Below are 24,715 nucleotides of genomic sequence, written 5' to 3' on the forward strand. Positions count from 1 at the left end.
CCCTAGAAGCCCTCTGCAACTAACTGTACTTTCTACAAAGAGTGACTGCCTACACATCTTTGGAGCATGTAAGAAAAGTGGTTTGGAAAAAGTGGGCCTTCCCTGTGGGTCCACCCTGAGCCAGCACTTGGGTAGTGTGGGAACCGGCTAGACCTGGGATAGGATTTGGGACCAAGAGCACAAATGGAACCTCCCGATCAGGCCAGGTAGTCACAGGAGGTTTCAGTGACAATGATAGCCAAAGAAGAGAAGACATAGAAGTTTCCAGTAGGTGGCAGTTTTCATTGAAGTCAGAGTTTGGAATCTGGCGTGGACAATAGAAGACCTTTGTAGATAGTCTGGAGCCATCTGATTGACTTGATTAATAGCAGGTAACAGCAACTCAACTAAGGGGTTGGTGTTGAAGGGCAGGACTCAAGTCCCTGCAAGGATGGGGTCAAATGGGTCCCTTAGCACTTTTGAGCCTATTGCATCACCTTGTTTGGCCTACATGAGTCCTCTGAAATGGTATCAGAAAAATCAAGGATGCAGCTGCTTTATGGCCTGAACTCAACAAACTGAGTGCGTTTTGTTTCAGTGCGTATAGATGGCCTTGCCTGAATATCTCTCCCTCCCCTGAGCCCTGGTAGCTCCTTGTGCCTCTGTTACAGCTGTCACCATGGTCTGCCTTGAGTGAACATGACTTGGGCTTGTGTGTCTCTCCCTCATGGGTTCACAGCCAGTCAGCATTGACTTCCTCATCTGTATGTCTAACAGTGCAGCCCAGCTCCCAGACGCTCAATATAAGTGTAAAGACATGATGTACTTGACTATACCACATGGAAGCTATATGTGGGAAACCTATCTGGCTACACCAGTCAATGCCCTTCTTGACTGATTACATTGCCTCACAGCGACCCTAGGGAAGATGGAGGAAGGAATGCACTCACTCAAAGAGCAGCCAGACTGGTTCAGAGCTAACACCTCAACTGCTCTTTCATTCTTCTTCTCCAGAACTAGAAAAATCCCAGGAACCTTGCCTCCCATGTGGGGAAAACCTGGCATCCAAATACCTCGTGTGGGACTGCAGCCCCCAGTGGCTTCGTATTAAGAAGGCCCTGAAAACCATGATGACTGACCCCTTTACTGAGCTGGCCGTCACCATCTGCATCATAATCAACACTGTCTTCTTGGCCATGGAGCATTACAACATGGACTCGACTTTTGAGACGATGTTGAATACAGGGAATTTGGTAACTTTAGGCTTTTTAAAATATAAGCGTATTTCAAACTTTGAATCATAACTCTTTCAAAGTCTAAACATTTTGTGAATGTGGCCTAATGCAACCCAGGCCTTTGTTCCCCTTAGGGGGACTAGAGGGAAAAGATGACTGTCAGGATTTTGTTTTTACCCAGTTCAGTAATTTTCCGTGGGACCTACATTGGCCCCTCCAGTATGTTAGAGTGTCTTTTTAGTTATCCAGTGGTAAGCCAGAGCAAGTAGACGTCTCAAAAGGTCAACTATTTGGAATAATTAAGAAAACGTTAACCATAGCCAGAGGCCCATGGTCCCTGGTGATATTGATGACATCATTTGTCACAAATGCCATTACTAAGTACTATCCCCCTGGAAAGGTGAGTCAGGGCCTGGCAGCTGTGGGAGGTACACTTTCCTGGGAGGGGGTATGTGGAGCCTGTGGGGTAGGGGTGGGGTTGGTTCCAGACTTGAGCTGCTTCGATGTGTCTCTCACTGCATGGATCTAGTCTCAGTTAAATTGGGAAAACTAAGATGGGGAGCAGACTTTTCAGGAACTGTTCACTTTAATTCATAGTTCCTGTAGAAGGCATTTTTTTCCCCAAGGGAAAATATCCCAAATAGCAGAAATAACGAATAATTATCCACTGAATGTGTTACTAGAATTAGCTAATGAGTTAATGGGCTAAAAATCTTACCAGAATGCCTAACTCTTTCCTCTTAAAGTTTATTTTATTTTTCCAATTTAAAAAGCAATGCATGCCTTAAAAAAAACTTTTTGCATAAGGAAAAATACAAAGAAGGGAAATACAGAGAAGAAACTCATTTCCTATGGTCCTACTAGCAAGGATGATCATTTTTAGCATTGCAGAGTATTTCCAGGTAGTTTATACACATATAGAGATGGATGGATGCATGTATTTTTTAGTTCTTTTTTTTTACATTGATGAGTACCCACTGTACCTATTGAATCAGGAGTTGGTCCACAGAGCTGCTTCTATGCATCAACTTTAGGATGCTGTAGAACTGGAGATACACACCTGTCACCCTCAGTCGCACATCCCTCCCAGGAGGAGAAAGGGTACAGTGGGACTGCAGTACAAAACCAGGGTGGTTCTCCTAAAGACAATCTGCATTTAAGTTCCTTTCTGCCTACTGCTTTCGGGAAGAAGTGCCTCGTTTGTGTGCATGAGATGGATTTGATTCCATGCTGCATGATAAACCTAACACACGCAGTACCTTCTAACAGCCTGGGGTCTTCTGGACTCCTGGCCAGTGTATTCAACTGCCTCCTGCTGAGGTATTCCAGAAATGGGCTGATGGTGTTGTTTCACTTGGAGGCAGAATGTTGTGCCCTCAGGGCCATGGTCTCTGCCTCAAGAGTCAGCAGATCCATCTTTCAGCACCTCCTGGTGGGTAGAGTTATTGGATAAGTTTCAGAGAATACCCAAAGAACCCAGAGTCATTCCCTGAACAAAGCTTCCCAATGGCAAAAGCGGTCTGTCCATCCATTCCTCTGCTGATCAAACTGTGAGAAATGGCCAACAGCCCCCTCTCAGATTTCCCACTGACTAGGCTTCCTGGGTGTTGAGGTGAAGGCGTCGGAAGCTGATGAATTAAGTGACATTCTTCTTAACTTTCTCCAGAGGCAGAAGGAAGCACAGGGACATTGTCGGTGTCTGAGGACATGCACCCTGGCTCCTGAAAATTGACGAGAAACATGCAAAGCTGGCCTCATAGCCTGTGCTTTCATTCCATGTTCCCCATTCCCCAGATGCAGAATACAAAGGTGGCAGCCATCCCATCTATTGCGCCCCCATGGTGGTGGTGGAGGGAGGCCTTGGAACCTTGAGTTCCAAAGAACACATCCAAACCTCCCTCCTCTGATGGGTGGACCAGGATTAAGCTGGACTGTGGAGTTCTGTGGGTCTGGAGTTGGAAATGGACTCTCAGGCTTCGGGATTGCTCAAATCAGGGGAGTACATGGAACTCCCAAGAAGCCATAAGTAGCAATTGAATTAGACTGCAAAGTGAATGGTCCCAAGGCATCTAGGGAGGCTGTAGGGCTAGACACCTAAAGCCTGAAGGAGATAGGAGGAGGAGGAGTAGATCCAAGGAGGCCGGGGTCAGTCCCACACAACTAACTAGAACAGGCAATACCTGTAGAACAGGCATGCCTTTAGGCCCTGGTTGTGGCATTGAGTGGGGTAGGCAGCAATGTTTAAAGGGAAAAGATAGATAAAAGCTTGAAAACTTCTTTGCCACCCTCAATTTCTTTTTATTTGCCTCTCCTGGATTTATCTTTGCCAACCGTTTTATTTTAACTTGCGTTTTTTATTTTAGGGATTTAAAAAAAGTAAATAGTAAGTCATTGAATTATTTATAAAAACAGATCATGTGTTTCTTTTAATAAGGAGATTTAAGCATTTTTGGATTTTTTTTCAGAACTGTAAAGGAGAGTTTTATAACTGACAACATTTTTAAAGTCTTTAACCCTTTTTATATTACCTTTTTATTTTTGTAGTATTGTTTTTCTCATTTCTGTATAGTTGTGTGTGTGTCATAGAGAATGTGCTATTTGCTATGAGGAAATGCTTTGCTTTACCTTCTGCAAAGATATAGAATATAGATTTAGTTTTTAATTTGGCTACTACTTATTCAACATTTTGAAAATTCCTTAAGTCTGCATCTAATTGTCAAAGACAAAGACAAAAAAATTATTTTTGCCTATGGAAAACACATAAGTTAGCATTTTTTGTAACTTCCACCCCTCTTAATTCTAATATTTTGATCTGGAATGATGAGCCGTATATTCTGAATGAGTTTTTGGGATTATATTCCAACTCACTAATCTTCCTTTCAACCATGACCAATCTAGAGTTTCTCCTATATCTTGAATTGTTCACAGACATTTTTCTGTCCCTGGTAGTGTTTTTCTATTCTCTGCTCTGGGCCTCTTTTTAATTTTTTTCTGGTCAAGGTGCTGAGATTGAGAAATTAGGTGAACTCCTCCTGGATTCTGGTCTATAGAGGACATTTATCTTTAGTTTTCAGAGCTGTTGTGTACTTTCCCCCATTTTGGAGTTTTTATTGATATTTTAAAGAGAATTCACAGGAGAAATTGCTTGACACTTCCTATCACTGTGCTATCCACCAAGAACCCAATTTTGCCTTATTTTCAACAGAATGGGAAATAATATTTACTCTTCATCCTGATGTCTGTGAGCTTGGTAACATTGGAATGGGCACCACGGAGATGGGTGGAAAGGAGCAAAGGCAGAGTGAGGTTCATGCTGCAGCCATAAATGGTTCTTCCTCACGGACTTGGGGGTATACTGTGTCAACCGTGAGAATGCATTTTATTGCTTTGTGACCTGTAATTCCTTTGGGTCATTCTTCAAAGTGTATCTCCCAAGAGAGGTAGCTTCCTTTTCTCATTCTTTTTTGTCTCACTGTAGGTTTTCACTGGCGTTTTTATGGCAGAAATGTTCCTTAAAATCATCGCGCTCGATCCCTACCACTACTTTCGCCGAGGCTGGAACATTTTTGACAGTGTCGTCGCTCTTCTGAGTTTTGCAGATGTGATGAATAGTATAGTTGCAGGAAAACAAAAATGGCCATTTTTCCGTTCCTTAAGAGTGGTAAGGCACTTACTTTCTTACTTTACTGAATCACTTAGCCGCCAGTATTGAAAAGACACTTGAGTGAGTTCGATGGCTATTTTAGATTAAACTTTAACTTATCTTACCTTGACCCGAGAATCTACTGCACTCCTCCTCCCACCTAAGTCTTTAATACTCCTGGGAGTCCAAGAAGGTCTTCTCTCAGCTGAACCCCTACTTCCCACCACCCCCAAAACGACTCTTTAGGCAAGCAGATGCAAAATTGTGTCTTTCAGTGTCTGGACTCTGCTTCTTTCTTTGTATGACCTTTCTGATGATCTCTTCCCCCACAGAGCTCTGAGTCAGGCACACTCACATCTGGGCTCACCAAGGGAATGAAGACTACAGAGCCTAGGAGGGGGACAGCTGCTGCTGGCAGGTCCTATCTCACAAGGTCCCTCCTCACTACTGCCAGGGCCACATTCCTATTCTGTAGTCTTTGCCCTCCATCCACTAACTATTGGAGGCATTCTGGCAAGCTCTGCAGAGTGCCTGATATGAGCTGACATGAGGGAAGGCTCAAAGATGAGGAAAGTACTGTCTTCAAGGAGTTTGCAGTCCAGGGATGATGTAAGACAGGGCCAGAAATGACCATGAGGCAAAGTAGACTGTGACAGATCCCATGAGAGGTATAGATAAAAAGCTATAGAGAAACCACATCTGAGAGGGGAATTGGGACACCACAAAAGGTGGCCTCTTGTCCTCTTTCAAAGATTCACTTTGTTTTCTTTTTGACATGGATAGGATTTCTAAGCCTGCAGAGTAAGACTTTTGATTCACTTATCTAAGCGTGTACTTGGGATATGTTAGGAGATCACACTGCTCAAAGTAAGGCATTATTAGGCTACTCTCTTAAAGTTTTATTGGCCTTGGGTGAGCAAAATTGTATTTGCTTTACAATTGTTTAGGCTTATTATAGCCATGCTCCGAGGCAAGGAATTCTGTGGCGTCTGTTGTCTGTGTATGAGAACAGAACCACAGTCTCTCCCTGATATGCCTCTGACTCCCCTCTGAGTAGACAGTGGTGGTCCTTCTCCTGAGACATAAGTCCTACTGACCTGCAATATTTCCACTCCAACAATGAATAGCTGGTACTTAACAGGATTGTACTTTGGAGTGAATCATCACTTTATATTGAAAGTTACTATAAGAAATAACCTATGAAGCTAGTTGCTGTATTTTCTCTAAGGTTATTGTCTCCTGCAAGGTCTGTAAGGTTCCATGAAAAAATTTTCTCCTTGGAAAAAGTGTGCATGTCTTGAGTAGCTGATTGCCTTTTCTCTCCTAGGTACAAAACGTCATATTACTCTCATCTTTGTTATAAAACTTAGATTTAAACTTGTGACCTGGAATATATAATGCTGGAATTAGCAAAATTTTTCTGTAAAAGGCCAGATGGTAAATATTTTCAGCCTTACAGACCATATGGTTTCTGTCAAAATCATTCAACTTTGCTATTGTAGCACAAAAGTAGTTGTAGACATTCGAGAACAAATGGGTATGGCTGTGTTCCAATAAAACTTTATTTACAGATGCAGAAATGTGGACTTCATACAGTTTTCATGTACAAAGAAATATCCTTCTTTTGATTATTTTCCAACCATTTAAAAAATGTAAAAAATAGTCTTACCTCTCAGGCCATACAAAAAGAGGCAATGAGCCGGATCTGGCCCTCAGGCCATATTTTCGACCCCTGGTATATTAAATAGGATTCTAAAACATTCATTTTATATAATAAATACATATACTCGATTTCACCATCATGATCCCAAAGTCTTTATCATTTAAGAAAATGTTAGAATAAAATATTTCCATTTTTATCACAAAAAGTCGATACAGATAAGTATTAGTTTGGGACAGGGAGTTGGTGACCATGTTTAGGATTGATTTGGCTTTGAAAAGATTTTTGAAAGTCATAAATGCTGTGGTTTGGGAACATGTCATTTGCTTTATAGCTGAGCAGATGGACTTTGTCCTTAACTGGCTTTTCTTCCATTTTTGTTTATTGTCTGTTTTTACAGCTGAGGGTCTTCAAGTTAGCCAAATCCTGGCCAACTTTAAACACACTGATTAAGATAATTGGCCACTCCGTTGGAGCCCTTGGAAACCTGACTGTGGTCCTGGCCATTGTGGTCTTTATTTTCTCGGTTGTTGGCATGCAGCTTTTTGGCTCTAAATTCGGTTATGAAAAAAGAAATACAAAATCCTGTATTCCTACAGTCCCATGTTTACGACGCTGGCACATGGGGGATTTCTACCACTCCTTTCTGGTGGTATTCCGCATCCTCTGTGGGGAATGGATTGAAAACATGTGGGAATGCATGCAAGTAGCTGATCCGTCACTGTGCATTATTGTCTTTCTGTTGATCATGGTGATAGGAAAACTCGTGGTGAGTGTCTTAGATTTTTTTTAAATACATAGACTTCACAAATGCATTAGCTTTTTTTGCAGCACTTCACTGGTGAAAATTGTTATTCTAAATATAATATTATAAATTTATTATATAATATTTAAAAATCTGCATTTGAATTTGGTTTGTGGAAAGTGTAATAAGCATGAAACAAAACCTCCTTGTCAGATAGTGTTCATGTTGACTGATGCCCCAGTAGCTGTTCTACTCCAGGCGATTATTCTAGGATAGTCATATTCTCTTTGCTGGTGATTGGCTGAGGTAGAAGTTTGTGACTTAATTTGGTCAGTAGGGTGTAAAGGGATGTTCACCGAAGAAGACCTCTTGTTCTATTTAAAAAAAGAAGGGATGAGAGAAAAAATGGTCCTTATACTTCTGGCCTTTTTATGACTGTGACTTCTGGCAGAACTGCAGAGATGATGTGACCATGACGAGAACTAGCCTAAGCTAGAGAGCACACTGAGGAAGGTAGAGTGAAAAGACAGAACAAACCTATCTTCGTGTCATAATTGGCCCCTGATCTATTTTCAAACTTATTATATTACCTTTTCTGTTTGTGTAAGTTGCCTTGAGTCTGTTACTTGCAGCTGGAAATGTAGATATTTATGGAGAGGCTAATTAGATGTACAGCAGTGAGGGCATGAAGAGACAGCAGACACACAAGGATACCTGAGCACAAGATCTTCAGAATCAAGTTGGGGCCATCATGCAAATATAATTAACTATCCACACACAAAGTTATCTTGAGTACCTGATAAGTGAGGTAGATAGACAATAAGTGATAAAAAAAGTTCAGAAGAACAGGATATCACCAAAGTGAGTGGGAAGAGAGCATTAAGAAAGGATTTGTGGAAGATGCAGTGCTTGAGAAGGGCACTTAAGAATCAAGGAGAACTTAGCAAATAGAGGAGAGACTGAGCAAAGAACCAGAGTTGGGCATTCTCATGGTGAAGCTGAGGAAGGGTGACTAGACCCATTCACATGGAAAGAACCCCTCTCTTCAAAGGTTGTATATTTTTGAGCTGGTGAGAGCCACAAACAAGGGAGTTTAAGAAGGTAAAGATGATAAATTGGAGGGTTTTTAAGTGTAAGCAAAAAACTAAAGTAGGAAGCTGTTGGGATGATTTGCCTTTAAAGTCATATATGCTTCAACAAAACAGTTGCAGATTTGGTTCAGATCCCTCCAGCTCAGCCCCAAGACTTCACTGCATTTTGGGCAGCAGGACCTAAAGAGCCTGCACAAACAGGAGTGGACTCCACAGCAGTCTTAGACATAAGACCCATATCCCTGTGGGCAATTCCAACAAAAATCCAAGCTCATGATTCAGGCTGATCCCCAAGGAATATACACTTTCTATTTTGCCATGTGGGTCTCCTTTCCAGAGTCTACAATACATGCTGCTTATATGTAGATAAATGTGATTTGGCTGTTTGCACTCTTTAATTTCAATTTTTCTTTTGTCTTATCTTGCTGTCTCTATTACTTCCTCAATCTTCTCTCCTTTTATTTATTCTATAGATGAGCTTTCTTGGGAGACAGAAGGACATAGAACTCTCTTTTGATTTTGTTTTGAGTCTTGGGGAAAAGTTGTTCTGGAAACCTACTGTATCCTTTCCTTTGCTAAATGTTCCATTCTCCTTGTGTCCCTGCCTCCTTCCCAGGTACTCAATCTCTTCATTGCCTTGCTGCTCAATTCCTTCAGCAGTGAGGAGAGAGGTGGAAGCTTGGAAGGACAGACCAGGAAAACCGAAGTCCAGTTAGCCTTGGATCGGTTCCGCCGGGCTTTTTATTTTGTGTTACATAATCTTGAGCATTTTTGTCACAAGTGGTACAGGAGGCAAAACTTACCAGAGCAAAAAGAGGTGACAGGAGGCTCTGCTGCAGAGAGCAAAGACATCATCCCCCTGGTCACAGAGATGAAAAAGGGCCCAGACACGTGGGAAGAGTTTGGTATACTAATTTCTGCACCAAAGACCTTGAGTGTTGAGTATGGTCGGACTTGGTTGGCCCCACTTGCTGAAGAGGAAGATGATGATGTTGAATGTCCTGATGAAAATAATGCACAACCTCTCACACAACCTGAGGCTGGAAACCAGGTACGAAGGTTCACAGATAGACTTAGCAGTCATGCAGAGCTAGAGTTGTCATGGGGCACTGGTTGCCTGCCCTGTTCTGGGCACTGTGCAGGGGTCATAAGGGTATAAAATGTGGTGGCTGCCCCTCAACACCCACATGCACTTCCCAGGGCTGGTTCTCATCATGGTCCTGCACACGTGGCACAGATGGGAGGTGTCAGAGGAGTTCAGAGGGAAACAGGATCAGAGTGGGCTGGAGCAACAGGGGAATCGAGAGCCTTTGATTGAGCCCTAAAAGAAATATAGAGTGTGGATCGGCTGAAAGGTGAGGAAAGAGAGTGTGTGGAAAGTGAAGTGAAGAGCATAGAAAAAGAGACAGTGGTGGGAACAAACTCAGTCTCTTCAGGGACAAGTGTGGGGCTCATAGGTAAGGAGTGGTGGGAGGTGAGGGCTGCCAGGGAGTGGCAGGGTGATGGATGCCCTAAATAAACAACTACGGACTTCATTCTGGATGCAGCATTGCTGTTTGTATATTCCTGAATTTTCCACAATGGTTGTAACATATTATCTTCCCACCAGCAATGTATGGGAGTTCCATTTGCTCCACATCCTTGCCAATGTTCGATGTTGTCTGCCTTTTTAATTTTTAACCATTCTAATGGGTTTGTAGTGGTTTTAATTTTTATTTCACTGCTAATGATATTGCATAATATATCTTCATTGGTGAAGTGTCTACTGTCTTTTTATTGAGCTATTTGTTTTCTTATTATTAAGTTCTAAGAGTTTATTAATATTCTGAACACAAATCCTTTGCCTGATATGTATATTGCATATATTTTCTGTCTGTGGTTCACCTTTTATTTTCTTAATGGTATCGTTCAATGATCAGAAATTTTTACTTTTGGTAAAGTATAATTTATCAATATTTCTCCTATGGTTCATGTGTTTTGTTTTCATTCTAAGAAATCTTTGTATAAGCCAAAGTTGCAAAGATTTTCTCATACGTTTTGTTTGAGAATTTTCTAGGTTAACTCTCAAATTCAAGTCCGTGATCCCTTTCAGTTTAATTTTTGTATATGGTATGAGTTGTCTTTTTTCCCCCTGTATATATATCTAGTGATTCTAGTACCGTATATTGAAAAGTCTGTTTTTATTCCGTTGAATCAACTTGGTATCTTTGTCAAAAGTCAGTTGGCTATATATACATCTTTTTCTAAACTCTTAATTCTGTTTCATTGATATATATATCTATTTTACACCAATGCCACACTCTCTTGATTACTGTAGATTTATAATAAGTTTTGAAAGCCAGTTGTATAACTTTGTTCTCTATTGAATTTATTTTGGCTATTGTGGGTCCTTTGCATTTCCTTATGTATTTTAGAATCAGCTTGTCAACTTTTCATAGAAAAGACTACTGGGATTTTGTTTGGGATTACAGGGAATATATAGATTATTTTATAGATAATTGGATGTTAATAACATTAAGTCTTCTGATTCATGAACATGTATACCTCTCTGCCTATTTAGATTTTCCTAACTTTTCTTAGCAGTCTTTTGTAGTTTTCAGTGTATGAGTCATAACATATTTGGTTAAATTTCTCCGTAAATAGTTAATGTTTTTATGCTATTGTAAATGTAATTTTTAAAATGTCAATTTCCAAATGTTCATTATTAGTATATAGAAATGTAATTGACTTTTGTATATTGACCTTGTATCCTGCAGTCTTCGTAAACTGACTTATTAATTCCAATACCTTTTTGTAGATTCCTTAGAATTTTCTATGCATATAATTAGTTCATCTGTAAATAAAGACAGCTTTACTTTTTTTTTTTTAATCTGTATGGGTTTTTTTCTTACTTTATTACATTGGTTAGGGCCTTCAGTATAATGTTGAATAGGAATCATGGGAGTATATACCTCGCCTTGCTCCTAATCTTAGATAGAAACATAAAGTCTTTCTCCATTAAGTAAGATCTTAGTTGAGGAAGTTCTCTTTACTCCTAGTTTGCTAGGAGGTTTTTTTTTTAAATCATGAATATATATTGAATTTTCTGAAATGCATTTCCTATATTTATTGGGATAATCACAGCTTTTTTCCTCATTTATTTTAAATGTTAAATCACCTACACATTCCTTGGATTATCCCTACTTGGTTATGGTATATTATCCTTTTATATACATTTGGATTCAATTTGCTAATATTTTGTTAAAGATTTTACATCCCTGGGTTTTCCCCTTGTAATGTGTCTGCTTGGTTTTGGTATCAGGTTGGTATGAGCCTCATCAAGTGAGTTGAGTAGACTTCCTCCTCTTCTGTATCTTTTTGTTCTCTATCCTTGAGATATAATTGACATATAACATTGTGTAAGTTTAAGGTATGCAATGTGTTGATATACTTATATATTACAATATAATTACCACTGTGGCATTCGCTAACACCTCCATTATGTCACATAATTACTATTTCTTTTTTGTGGTGAGAACATTTAAGGTTTACTCTCTTAGCAACTTGCAAGTATATAACACGGCGTTGTCAACTATAATTAAAATGCCGTATATTAGATTCCATGAATTTATTCATCTCCTAATTGGCAGTAGTACTTTTAGACCAATATCTCCCCATTTCGCCCAGCCCTCAGCCCCCGGTAACCACCATTCTACTCTCTGTTTCTGCAAATTTGGCTTTTTTAGGTTCCACATATAAGTGATACCATACAGTATTTGTCTTTCTCTGTCTGGCTTATTTCGCTTGAGCGTAATGTCCTCAAGGTCCAACCAAATCATATTACAAATTATAATTGACATATAGCGTTGTAAGGAAAATTCTCAGTCATTATTGTTTCAAATATTTGTTCTATTCATTTCTGTCTTTCTCCTTCTGGTATTACCATTATGTGTATGTTGCACCTTTGTAGTTGCCCCACAGGTCTTGGGTATTCTGTTCTGTTTTTTTTCCATATTTTTTCTCTTTGCTTTTCAGTTTCGGTGGTTTCTATTGAGATAGCCTCAAGCTCAGAGATTCTTTCTTCAGCTGTGTCCAGCCTACCAATAAGCCCATCAATGGCATTCTTCATTTCTGTTACAATGCTTTTGATCTCTAGCATTTCTTTTTTATTCTTTCTTAGAATTTCCATCTCTCTGCTTAAATTGCTTGTGTTTAAGAAAACATGCTATCTTCTTTATTCATTACAGCCCTTAGCTTTTCAATCATAGTTGTTTTAAGTTCCTGGTCTGATAATTCCAACATCTCTGCCATATTGAGTCTGGATTTGGTGCTTGCTCTCAAACTGTTTTATTTTGGTTTTGCCTTTTTTATGCCTTATAATTTTTTCTTCATAGTCAGACATGATGTGCTAGGTAGATGGAACTGCTACAAACAGGCCTTTGGTAATGTGTTGGTAAGGTGTGGGAGGAATGGGAGCATTCTGTATTCCTGTGATTAAGTCTCAGTCTTTCAGTGAGCCTGTGCCTCTGGACTGTGAACTTCACGGTCCTTTGCAGTCCACCTTCATCCCCGTAGGTGGGACAGAATGGCCAGAGTGGGCTGGAGTTGAGTATTTCCCTCTCTCCACATGGAAATGGAGAGCTGACTGGAATTGGGTATTTCCCTTCACCCAGGTCAGTTAGGCCCTGATAAAACCCCTCCAGGTTAGGCTCCGATTGACTAGTTTCTCTTGAGGACAGTCGTTAAGAACAGAATGCTCTCGCATATTTTAAAGTGATTTCCTTTCCGCTCCTCCTGCCAGAAGCGCAAGGGGATTTGTCTCTGATAGTCACCGTGAGAATCTGGTAGAGCTCCAAGAGGTAAAACTCATGAAAGTATAGGGGTCCCCTGATAACCTTGTCCCCTAGAGCTTTTATCTCTTAGACTTGTCCACACTGAGCCTCCAGCAATTTGTTAATTATACTTCAGGTTTCCCTACCCTGGCACTGGTTCCCACGGAGATTTTTGCCCATGGGTTTCTGCTCTGGTAAGTTGTGATTCTCTGTATTTTCCTGGCTTTCTCTCCAATTTTGGGGGCCGTGGTTTGTCCTGGTCCTCACTTCTCTTACGGATATAGGAAGAGCTGTTGATTTTCCAGTTTGTTCAGCTTTTTACTTGTTAGGATGGGGTGAAGGCCTCCAGGCTTCTTACATGTCAAACCAGAAACTGGAAGTCTCTGCAGGAAGTTTTAAAAGTGTAAATTCAGTCTCTTTCCTTGTTATAGGGCTATTCAGATTTTCTATTTCTTCTTGAATCTGTTTTGGTAGCTTTATATTTCTAGGAATATGTCTATTTCATTGAACTTATCCATTTTTGTCGATGTACAGTTATTCATAGTATTTCCTTATAATCCTTTTGATTTCTATAAGGTTGATAATAACGTCCCCTCTTTCATTCCTGATTTTAGTAATTTGATCTTCTCTTATTTTCTCTGGATCAGTCTTGTTAAAGTTTTGTCAATTTTGCTGATCTTTTAAAACAACCAATTTTGGTTTCATTAATTTTATCTATTATTTTATTAATTTCTACTTGAATACTTATTATATCCTTTCTTCTGCTTGCTTTTTTTTTTTTTTTTAAGATTTTATTTTTCCTTCTTCTTTCAAAGCCTCCCAGTACATAATTGTGTATATTTTTAGTTGTGGGTCCTTCTAGTTGTGGCATGTGGGATGCCACCTCAGCATGGCTTGATGAGCGGTGCTAGCTCCCTGCCCAGGATCCGAACCTGCAAAACCCTGGGCTGCCGAAGCAGAGCGCACGAACTTAACCACTCAGCCATGGGGCTGGCCCCCTTCTGCTTGCTTTGAGCTTTGTTTTCTCTTCCTTTTCCAGTGCTTTAAGGTACAAGGCTAAGTTATTGATTTGAGATGTTTCTCTTTTTTTTATTGTAGATGTTTGTAGCTACAAATTTTCCTTTAAGCACTGCCTTAGCTGCATCCAACAATTTTTGGCATATTATATTTTTGTTTCCATTTATCTTACAGTCTCTTCTATTTTCTTGTGATACCTTCTTTGACGTGTTGGTTATTTAAGAAAGTTTTGTTTAATTTCCACATGTTTGTGAATTCTTCAAATATCTTTTTGTTATTAATTTCTAATTTTACTTCATTGTTATCAGAGAACATCCTCTGTACAATTTCAATCCTTTTAAATTTATTGAAGCTGTTTTATGGCCTAGCATGTTGTCTATCTGGGAAGTGTTTCATGTGTACTTGAGAAGAATGTGTATCTGTTTGGGCTTGAGTGTTCTATAGATGTTTGTTAGATATAATTGATTTATAGTGCTGTTCAAGTCTTCTGTTTCCTTGTTGATCTTCTAATTAGTTGTTATATTCACTTTTGAAAATGGGTTATTGAAGTCTCCAACCATTATTGTTAAATTGTCTCTGTCTCCCTTCCATTCTGTCAGTTTTTGTTTCTTATACAGGCATACTTCCAAGATAGTGCAGGCTTGGTTCCAGACCACTGCAATAGAGCGATTATCACAATAAAGCAAGTCACATGTATCTTTTTGGTTTCCCAGTGCATATAGAAGTTATGTTTACACTACACTGTATTCTATTAAGTATGCAATAGCATTATGTCTAAAAGAACAATGTATATACCTTAATTAAAACATACTTTATTGCTAAAACATGCTAACTATCATCTGAGCCTTCATTAAGTCATAATTTTTTTGCTAGTGGAGGGTCTTCTAAAAAACACAAATCTGTGAAGCACAATAAAATGAAGCACAATAAAACAAAGTATGCCTATATTTTGTGGCTCTTCTCTTAGGTGCGTAAATGTTTATAAATGTTATATCTTCCTGATGTATTGACACTTTTCTCATTACAAAATGTCCCTCTTTATCTCTAGAAGATTTTTTTGTTTTAAAGTCTATTTTGTCTGATGTTAATATAGTCAGTCTAGCTTTCCTATGGTTGTTCCTTGCATGGTATCTTTTCTCATCCTTTTACTTTCAAACTATTTGTATCTCTAAATCTAAAATGTGTCTCCTGTAGACAATACATAATTGGATCTTGTTTTCTTATCCAGTCTGACAATTTCTGCCTTTTGGTTAGACTGTTTAACCCATTCATATTTAATATTATTATCAATCTGGTTTATTTACTTCTAATATTTTGCTTTTTGTTTTTTATATGTCTCATGTTTTTATTCCTCTTTTCCTCTTTACTGCCTTATTTTGCATTATTTGAATATTTTCTAGTGTAACATCTTAATTCCTTTCACAATTTTTTCACAGTATTTTTGAGTTATTTTCTTATTGGTTGCTCTGGGAACTACCATATACATCTAACTTATTAGAAGTGATGTCTGGTCTATACTGACTTAATTCCAGTGAGATACAGAAACATTACTCATATAAAGCTCTATTACCTCTCCTCCATTTTGTACTATTTTTTATTGTATGTATTACATGTCTGTATGTTAAAAGCCCAATAATATTTTTAGCATTATTGCTTTGTAGAATTATATGTCTACTAAAGAAGCTGAGAAAGGAAAAGAAAGCAAGTATATATTTATAGAGTTTATTTTATTAATTTTCTTGTTTATCATTTGTGGCTCCCTTCATTTGTTTTTGTGAATTTGAATAAACTTCAGGTGTCATTTCCTTACTCTAATACAACTTTTCTCCCACTCACTCTTTTGTGCTGGTGTTATCAAATACGTTTTATTTCTATATGTTATGTGCCTAACAATACATTAATTTTAAACATATTGTTTTACACAATTTCTTTTGAAATCTGTTAAGAGAAGAAAGGAAAAGAAATATGCATTTATATCATCTTTTATAATTGCATACTTACCTTTACCTGTGCTCTTTGCTGTTTTCTGTGGACTTTTATTACCATTTAAGGTCATTTGCTTTCAGCCTGAAGGATCTCCTTTAGTATTTTTTGTAAGGTGGGTCAGCTGGCAAAGAATTCTCCATTTTTGTTTATCTGGGAATGTCTTTATTTCACCTTCATTTTTTTTTTTTTTTAAAGATTGGCACCTGAACTAACATCTGTTGCCAATCTTTTTTTTTCTTCTTCTTTTCCCCAAAGCCCCCCAGTACATAGTTGTACATTCTAGTTGTAGGTCCTTCTGGTTGTGCTATGTGGGATGCCATCTCAGCATGGCTTGATGAGTGGTGCCATGTCCATGCCCAGGATCCAAATGGTTGAAACCCTGGGCCACTGAAGCAGAGCGCACAAACTTAACCACTTGGCCACAGGGCTGGCCCCATGTCTTCATTTTTTGGAAGATGGTTTTGCTGGATATTGAAATCTTATTTGTCAGGGCTGGCCCCATGGCCTAGTGGTTAAGTTCAGCACGCTGTGGTTTGGCGGCCCAGGTTTGCAGGTTCAGATCCCAGGAGCAGACCTGCATCACCCATCAGCCATGCTGTGGCGGTGACCCACAAACAAAATGGAGGAAGATTGGCACAGATGTTAGCTCAGGGTGAGTCTTCCTCTGCAAAAGAAAATAAAAATAAAAATAATTTAAAAGAATCTTGGTTCACATTTGTTTTTCAATTTCAGCACTTTGCCTTCTAGTCCCCATTATTTCTAATGAGAAATCAGCTGTTAATTTCATTGGAGTCCCCTAGTATATGGATGAGCCACTTTCCTCTCGCTACTTTCAAGATTTTATCTTTGGCTTTCAGCAATTTTGCTATGATGTGTCTAGGTGTGGATCTCTTTGTGTTCATCCTACTTTGAATTCTGTGAGCTTCTTAGATGTGTTGATTAATATTTTCAGTCTTATTTGGGAAGTTTATTTCTTTGAGTATTTTTTTTCTGCTCCTCTTTCTCCCTCCTATCTTTCTGGTTGACGTGTTTAAGGGTGTCCCACATACTTCTGAGTTTTTTTTAAGTATTCTTTCTTCTTTTTTCTGTGGGCTCTTTGGATTGCATAATCTCTATTTATCCCTCTTCAAGTTCACTGTTTCTTTGTCCTGCCAGTTCAAATGTACTCCTGCTCCCTCTAGTGAATTTTTCATTTCAGTTATTGTACATTTCAACTCCAGAATTTCCATTTTCTAAAATAATTTCTCTCTTTTAATTGACATTTCTATTTGATTATACATTGTCATCATAGCATCCTTTTCTAAATATTATTTTTTTGTTTTCTAGAAATATTTATAATGACTGCTTTGCATTCTTTGTTAACTCTGACATCTAGACCCTCTCACAGGCAGTTTCTGTTGCCTGCTTTTTTCCTGTGTATGGATCACATTTTCCTGTTTCTTGCATGTTTCATAATTTTTGTTAAAAATTGATCATTTTAACTAATTTATTGTAGCAACTCTGGAACTGATTCCCTTCTCTCCTCTCTGGGGCTTATTTGTTTGGTGACTTGGGTAGACTATTTTAGTGAAATCTATTCCCTGCTCTTCCTGCCCTCCACCCCCCACACGTCATGGATGTCACTCCTCAGAGGGCACAGTCTTGGGTTTGTACACAGTCACTCCACAGTGACAGTTGTTTTAGCAGGGCTCCCTTTGATTATGTCTTTCCATGATCTCTCTGTTAATCTGTCTTCCTCATTTGCTATCACACTCAATTTTTAGGCTCCACTAATTACTCTGTTGTTTTTGACAATGTGACAGGGCATTAACTGCTCCATAGTCTGATCTAATTAAATTTGGGAAGGAGTACTTTTAAGGCTAGGCTTTGAGATTTGTTCCAACCCTGGGAAGACTCTTCCTGGCTATCTCTTTCCGTGGTTCTCTGTGGTGAACTTGCTAACCTGTGGTTTATTTGTTGCCTTTAATGAAGAAAAGCTATGGGTCTCTTCTTATTTGCTTACCATCAAAATCTCCTTTGTTTTCAAGAGCACCTTTAGGCTAGAACTTCCCCAATTTGTGTTTCAAATAAAGTCAGTTCTTTTGTGGAGGGTTTCAGAGCTCTTGTTTCTTATGGATTGCTTCCCACCCTGGGCAAATATCTTAGCCACTGCTCCAGATACTCAGAGGAGCAGTAGCCTCTCATTTTCTCAGTTGCCCTCTTCATGCATGGAATCTCTGCCATACAAACTACCTGGGGTGAGGGTGATCAGGGCCCCAGTATTCTCAAGCTGTTGAACCTGAAGCAGAGTCTCTGTCCTACCAATAGAGGCTGAATTGAAAGAGCAAACACAAATTCTTGGCCACATTCACCAGGAATTTAGCCTCTTCAACTCAGAGTTGAAGGGGATGAGACAAGCTGGTGACCTACACCTCCTGGTGAGATACGTATCCCTGGATTGGGAGCTGAGAGTAGAGGGAGCCCCATCTTTTTGGTCACATCCACCTAGAGTGGGGCTTCCATGAAACTGAGTTGAGGAGTGGGGAGCGATAGAGCTGATCATGCCTCAAGTGCCATGGACTCCTGTTTTTATTACTGAATTTTGCGGATTTTCTTGAATACATGTTTCTTCATTTACTGTATGCCCTTAGGACTATTTCCAGAGACTTTAAATGAGTTTTTAAAAATATTTTTCACTGCTTATGCTTATTTCATGTCCATGGGGAACTTGTCCATGGAGCTTCTTACACTGTCATCAAGTGAAACTCCATATATCTTTTTTATTAAATCCTAAACTTATTAATTTTAATAACATTTTCAGATTATTATGTTAATTTCTCTTTTGTCCTTATGTAAATTCACCTCCCAGTAGTTAAGTTTCAGGGACCACTATTTTATCTTTGTCTATTTATATATTTTGCAGTGTTAGTCTGAAAGCTCACCTTTAGTGGAAGGATCTGTCAACCTCTTTGCAATCCAAGTTCTGTCATGTCTTTAATAGACCTTTCTAGGGCATCCATTTCAGAACCAAGTCTTATATTGCCAACTTGAGATTCTTGTCTAATAGTGATACGAGACATAGTGCACATCCAGTCACTGAACCAGTGGGCACCTTTGCTCAGGTCCTGTTTCTGAGTCTGTACTTCCTCCTGCCTCCTTATGTACACTGCTTTGTATAATTGTAATTCCAAGCATTGGCCACAGCTTGTTTTGGCTTTCTCTCTTAAGTGAGAGAACTTCAACCCAGCCCAAAGTTTCAAACCTTGGACATAGCTGTGGTTCCTTCCCTCACATGGGCACTTTAGTCACCATTACTTGCTATGTGCTTTAAATGGTTACTACTTTATATTTCTGTTCTGTGTCTGGTCCACAGATATGTTTAGCTGTTTTTTGTGTGTATGCTTGTGCGTGTGTGCGTGTGTGTATGTCACTGCATGTGTTCAAAAGGGAGAAGTGTTCTTAAATTATGACCTTACAATGTCAGATTCACAGGAACCCTCACACAGATTTTAGGATGACTTCAAACATCCTTCTTGGATATCCCTGCAAGTCATCAGACAAAATTTATTTTTCATTTTTATGTAGTGATATATTTTTCTTTATGCCTTTTGGTTTTCTATTTTGCCAAGCCACCTTCTGTACCCCAAAGGATAAAAAATTTATTTTCCAAATGATTCTTCTAACATTTTTACTCCTCTACTTTTATATTGGATTATCAAATGATTATGGATTTTATTTTTACTGTATACTGGCATTGTAGTATTTCTTCAGGGATAGCTAATTATATCAGTACCATTTATCAAATAATTTATTATTTAGCCATTGAGCTGAAAGGATACAGTAAGTTTCACCTCTGAATTATTTGGTGAATTTTGGACCAAAACCATATTGTTTTAATTATATGACTTCTGAGTAAGTTTCATTATCTTTTTCCTATAGTAGTTTTCCCAGAATTATTTTATGTTGAGTTTTTCCAGGAGCAGTTTTAAAAAGTAAATAGAAAAAGAGTAATAATGTTACAATTTTCATGACAAACAGAAAACCAAATAGAATTCAAACTTGTTTCATCTCAAGAGAGATGTCCAGGAGCAATATTAATTCTACTCTGGGCTTCTTTGTGTCAGGCCTCTGAACTCCACCAGGAGACCAAGAAGTCCAGCAGCCCAGGAGTTCAAAGTGTGGAAATTGACGTGTTCTCTGAAGACGGTGCTTCTCTGTTAGAACAAAATTCCCGAAAGGTAATTTTCCCAGGGTGTCCCCAGAAGGAATATGTGGCTCATCCATACACCTTCTCTGAGACGGCCACTATGGAAAAGTATCAAGATTAGTGCAGAGCAAACTGCTGGAATCAGATCTTAAGAAAAGGCCTAGGCCAGGGTTTCTCAACCTCTCTCCTGTGACATTTGCGGCAGGATAATTTTGTTGTGGTAGGCTCTTCTGTGTACTGCAGGATGTTTAGCAGCATCCATAGCCTCTACTCACTAGACGCCAATAGCACCCCCCAGTTGTGAAATAAGAAATGTTTCTAGATATTGCCAAAATGTCTCCTGGAGGGCAAAATCTGGCACTGGTCTAGACCTGTTACTCCAGGAGTTAAGGTAGCTGAAAATTACAGTCCCAGTGAAGTAGCCTTCTTCTCATCACCTGGCTTCCTCCCTATTTGGGCTTAGGCAGATGATCAGAAGTATGACTTTTAGGGAGAAAATGTTGAGGTACTGTGTTGTCATCCACCTTGCTTTTCTTCAGCCAGGGGAGAGCAGTTAGAGAATTCTTCCTGAAATCAGGTCTGGTCAGAGCATTTAGAAAAGGGCCCAACAAGAGTGACACTTTCCAGATAGCTCTCATACCTAGAAGGCTTTGCCTAGCTAGCTTTATCCTCTGAAAGTCGTATAATTAGGTATTAGGTATGACCAAGGTGAGAGAGAGTCTTGGTAAATGATCCCCCTTTCCTTTGTTCTGATGTGCAGAAGTCTGATGCTACCAGTGTGTTCTCAGAATGTAGCACCATTGATCCACAGGATCCCTTTGGGCAGGTACCTGAAATGGTTCCCAAAAAAACCCCAGGGAGATGTTTGCCCAAAGGTAAGTGGCAGCATTCTTGCATCCAGTTTACAGAATATTTGGATGGGATTCTCTTATTCTTTGAAGTTCCGTGGTTTTGAAGATGCCTTCTTTCTGCTTCTACTGGAGGAAAAAGTGAAGGGGGAACACCCATAGATTCTTGGGGCCATTTGCAGGTCCAGGCAAAGGGGATTTCAGGAAATTCTTGATTCTGGTGGGCTCAGCTTACACAGCCCAACAACTAGAGTAGAAATATGTCTGTCACTTTGTATAGTCCCCAGTATACCCATTGTCATCATGCACTTGAGGTCATACACCAAAAGAATTTGACCATAAGTTCGAGGGTTGATTGGAGCTCCTGCCAGGCCCTCAACTCATCCCTCAAGATTTTTCTCTGGAAGCAGGATAGCATTGTAGTTAGGAGCTTCAAATCTGGAGCCAGACTGCCTGAGCTCAAATTCTGATTTCTCTATTTACTTGCTGTGTGACTTGTTCAATTTACTTAATCTCTCTGTGCCTCATTTATAAAATGGGTATTATAATAGTATCTACTGCAAAGAGTTGCTGTGGGTATTAAATGAGTGAATGCACATCATTTAGAAGAGTATCTGGCACATAATGAGCAATCAATAAATGCAGCCTTTCCTGATTCCTTGAGTGAATGTAATGGTTCCTTTTTAATTGCCTTCATTATTCCCTATGTTTATTGTGGGAATTTATTTGTGTCTGTCTCTCCCGTGAAGTTCTTAAAAACAAAGACAGTGACTTCATCAATATTGTATCTCTAGTGTGAGAATAGAATCTGGCCAAGATTATGGACTCAACGAATGTTGATAGATAGATAGACAAAAAAATAACTTAAATGAATGAATCTAAAAATTAAAAGTTTCACTGTAAGTTTGAGACTAGACTGGTCTCAGAAAGAACACCAAGAATTCATTTCAAACTCATTCCAGGTTGTTTGACAACCCCAAAGCTGCCCACGGGGTCAGAGTCAGGCTAGGGATAGATTACTGTTCTCCTGACTTTATTTGGACTGGTCCTTAAGGTGTGCACAGGATGTCAACAGTGGAGATGGAGAAGCAAGGTGGGTAGAAGAAGGGAGGAGTGTAATGAAAGATGGAAAAAAGCCTCCTTTTAGGGAAATTAACCTACTGATGTTCTGAAAGATAGAGCAAGGCAAGGGGCAGACTGAGGAGACCTCACTGTGGCTTAGGAAGATGGTGAGGAAAGGAGTGGAATGTTGTAATCAGAATTTGGAGGAGGGGAGGAGGAGACAGTTGAAAAGGGTGATGTGGTTTATGCTTCAGGCTTGCGTGCGTTGAGATCAAGTGCTCAGCTATGTGTAAACACCTCAACAACTGATCACATTCTTCCACGTATGGTTTGGGTGGTTCACAAAGCCTATGTCCATCCTCACCTCGTTCCTTGCAATCCTTAGAACATTGTTTACTTTTGCCAAAATAATTGCTGCGTGATAAACAAACATAAAACCTCAGTGGCATACAATAATAAACATGTGTCTGCATGATTCTGCTCATCTAGGTTGCTTATCTCTGTTGATCTTGGCTGGCTTTATTCGTGTGAGTGGTAATGACTAGCTACTCTAGCCTGAGCTTAACTGGGCAACTTGGCTCTGCACCACATGTCTAGCCTCCTCCTCCTGGAACCAGTGGGATGGCCCAAGTCTGGTTTTCTTGTGGAGCTGGTGCAGGAAAGCAAGTGGAAATATGAAAGGCTTCTCAAAGCCCAGGCTGAGAGCTGGCATGTTGTGACTCTCACTCTGCTCCATTGGCCAAATCAAGTCACATGGCTGAGCCCGGATTCAAAGGGTTGGAAAAAGACTCCACCTCTTTATTGGGAGGAATTGCAAAGGCACAGGATGGGCAGGGCGGGCATAAAGGGAGGGGTGAAGAGTTGGGCCTATTAATGCAATTACTACAGACTCTAATGAGAGTGCTGCTGCTCATTCCTTGCAGTCCTAAGTTGCTGCTTCCCATGCTGTGCTATGGTCAAGAGGAAGTCTTCCTGGATCACTTGGTGGAACCTGCGGAAAACCTGCTACCAAATAGTGAAACACGGCTGGTTTGAGAGTTTTATTATCTTTGTGATTCTGCTGAGCAGCGGGGCACTGGTAAATTATCACAGTCTTGTGAGGACATTGGGGATCAAGGCATCTGGGGGAGCTGCATTCTGACTTGAGCCTTCATGGGGCTGTGAATGTGGGGAGACCAGGCAGAAATGGGATCTCTGCTGCTGGATCCCCTTGAGGATAGGATTTTGCACAACAACTTCTGGAGTCATGCTCCAACTGGGAAATCCCAAAGCCAAAGAATTTACCTGTGGGGAAGCATGGCAAAAACCAGCACTTTATTTGCTTACTTAATAAATGTGGTATCTTTATTTCTTTAATTATGAATTTAAACCAAATGACTTTAAATCCTATCGTATCACATACTTAGAAAATTTAACTAAGTGTGTCCTGTTTGAAGATTAAGTTGTAGATTTAATTTATTTTATTCTCTATACATATATTTTTGTGCTCCTCTGAATTGAATCTTTTCCTCACTGGAGCTTAATGGTATAAACTTTTGTTTAATCCTATTGACTCTTTTTTTGATAAGTAGCCTTTGAAAATGTCCTAAAGGGCCAGAAGGGAATATACTTTTTTATAGAAATTATGTCTTATCTTTACCTCTTTTTTAAATTTCAAGTGTATGTCATCATATTTCGATTCCTGTGTAGATTGCATCATGGTCACCGCCCAGAGACTAATTCTCATCCATCACCACACGTGTGCGCAGTCAGCCCTTTCGCCCTCCTCCCTGCCCCCTTTCCCCTCTGGTAACCACCAATCTAAGCTCTGTATCTACATGTTTGAAAAACCAGCACTTTGAAGAGGCTATTGGAGTCTGGCCCTTGACCCCAGGGCTGTTCATCATTCTAGAGGATTTCTAGACATTTTCTCTCTATCCTATGTGTTTCCTTCTCTAGAACGCTCCCACCCTCTCTTTTCCTGGAGACCATAGTACCGATTTCTAAAAGGTAAAACATCAGGAGAAGGCTACAGAGACCAGATTAGGATAAAATAAGTTGTCCTGATATTTTCCACCACTAGTGATCCTTTGAGAGGAGGGACAAAGAGATGCTGATTTATGTGCATGACAGATCCTTCTAAATTAAGGGGTGGGTGTCCCAGTGAGGTCTGGAAATAGCTCTGACTCCATCAGCCTCCGTAGCCATGTGGTCATAAACTCCTTCCTGCTCTCCCTCCTCACCTTTTGGTCCTTCCTGCCTCCTCTTCACCCTCCCCCCTCCCCCCTTGGGAGATAGTATCTTCTCTTTTGTCACCTACATGTTTCTCTTTCTCCCTCCCTCCCCTTCTCTCCTGTATCTCCCCCTAAAATGGCCATAATAGAGAACTAAATTCTCTTACTATTTGTTATGTAAGTGAATGGACTCCTGAGTTCTCCTTTATTGATTTGGAGTCACAGAACATTTCACAATA

At 39.7% G+C, this 24,715-nt stretch overlaps 1 protein-coding gene across 1 annotated transcript in view; it reads left to right on the top strand.

The window, feature by feature from the left end:
* SCN11A (sodium voltage-gated channel alpha subunit 11) overlaps positions 1–24,715 on the top strand; it is an 84,451-nt gene that overhangs the window by 33,414 nt on the left and 26,322 nt on the right. The window contains exons 13-19 of the mRNA XM_046674074.1: positions 994–1,232; positions 4,693–4,875; positions 6,918–7,286; positions 8,970–9,404; positions 20,271–20,384; positions 21,114–21,228; positions 23,187–23,341. Coding sequence (XP_046530030.1) covers positions 994–1,232; positions 4,693–4,875; positions 6,918–7,286; positions 8,970–9,404; positions 20,271–20,384; positions 21,114–21,228; positions 23,187–23,341 — 1,610 coding nt within the window. The remainder of the gene's footprint in view (positions 1–993; positions 1,233–4,692; positions 4,876–6,917; positions 7,287–8,969; positions 9,405–20,270; positions 20,385–21,113; positions 21,229–23,186; positions 23,342–24,715) is intronic.

The sequence above is a fragment of the Equus quagga genome, chromosome 1 (assembly GCF_021613505.1).
Source record: "Equus quagga isolate Etosha38 chromosome 1, UCLA_HA_Equagga_1.0, whole genome shotgun sequence".
NCBI lineage: Eukaryota > Metazoa > Chordata > Mammalia > Perissodactyla > Equidae > Equus > Equus quagga.